The 500-nt window shown below is 73.2% G+C and overlaps 1 protein-coding gene across 3 annotated transcripts in view; it reads right to left on the bottom strand.

The window, feature by feature from the left end:
* Window positions 1-500, bottom strand: part of LMX1B (LIM homeobox transcription factor 1 beta) — an 82,242-nt gene that overhangs the window by 80,078 nt on the left and 1,664 nt on the right. For all 3 annotated transcript variants that reach the window (XM_007471707.1, XM_007471708.1, XM_007471706.1), the window contains exon 2: window positions 79-265. In XM_007471707.1, coding sequence (XP_007471769.1) covers window positions 79-265 — 187 coding nt within the window. The remainder of the gene's footprint in view (window positions 1-78; window positions 266-500) is intronic.

Raw genomic sequence — 500 nt, 5'->3', positions numbered from 1 at the left:
CGGGCGCGGGCCCGACACGGCGGGGGGCGGCCGGGCTGGAGCGCCGTGCGGCTGCGGGAAAGGACGAGAGGCGCTTACTGTTGGTAGTCTTGTTTGCAGTACAGTTTCCGATCCCGGAAGTAGCAGCTGGTGGTGAGGGCTTGCTGACACGCCGCGCACTGCAAACACTCCTCGTGCCAGGACGACTCGTTGACTCGCATCAGGAAGCGGTCGGAGATGGGCCGCTGGCAGCCCTCGCAGACGGCGGGATGCGGGCAGTCGGAGCCTGCAGCGCACAGGGCGAGAGACGGGCCGTCAGCGCCGACCAGCCCGGCCCAGCGTCCCGATCGCGCGGTGCCCGCGGCTACGGCCCCAAAGGCGAGGGCAGCCCGGGACCGCCGTCCGCCGCCTGCGCTTCCCCGGCCGCCGCGCCAGGGGCCGGGCGGCCTCAGCTAGTTCGTCCCAGTCGGCGGACTCCGCCGCGAAGAGGCCGCGGGCCTGGAGTCTCGGCTCCGCGGCTC

The sequence above is a fragment of the Lipotes vexillifer genome, unplaced genomic scaffold, assembly GCF_000442215.2.
Source record: "Lipotes vexillifer unplaced genomic scaffold, Lipotes_vexillifer_v1.1 scaffold98, whole genome shotgun sequence".
NCBI classification, from domain to species: Eukaryota; Metazoa; Chordata; class Mammalia; order Artiodactyla; family Lipotidae; genus Lipotes; species Lipotes vexillifer.
Note: the sequence above shows the minus strand (reverse complement) of the source record. Positions and strands in the feature narration are given on the sequence as shown.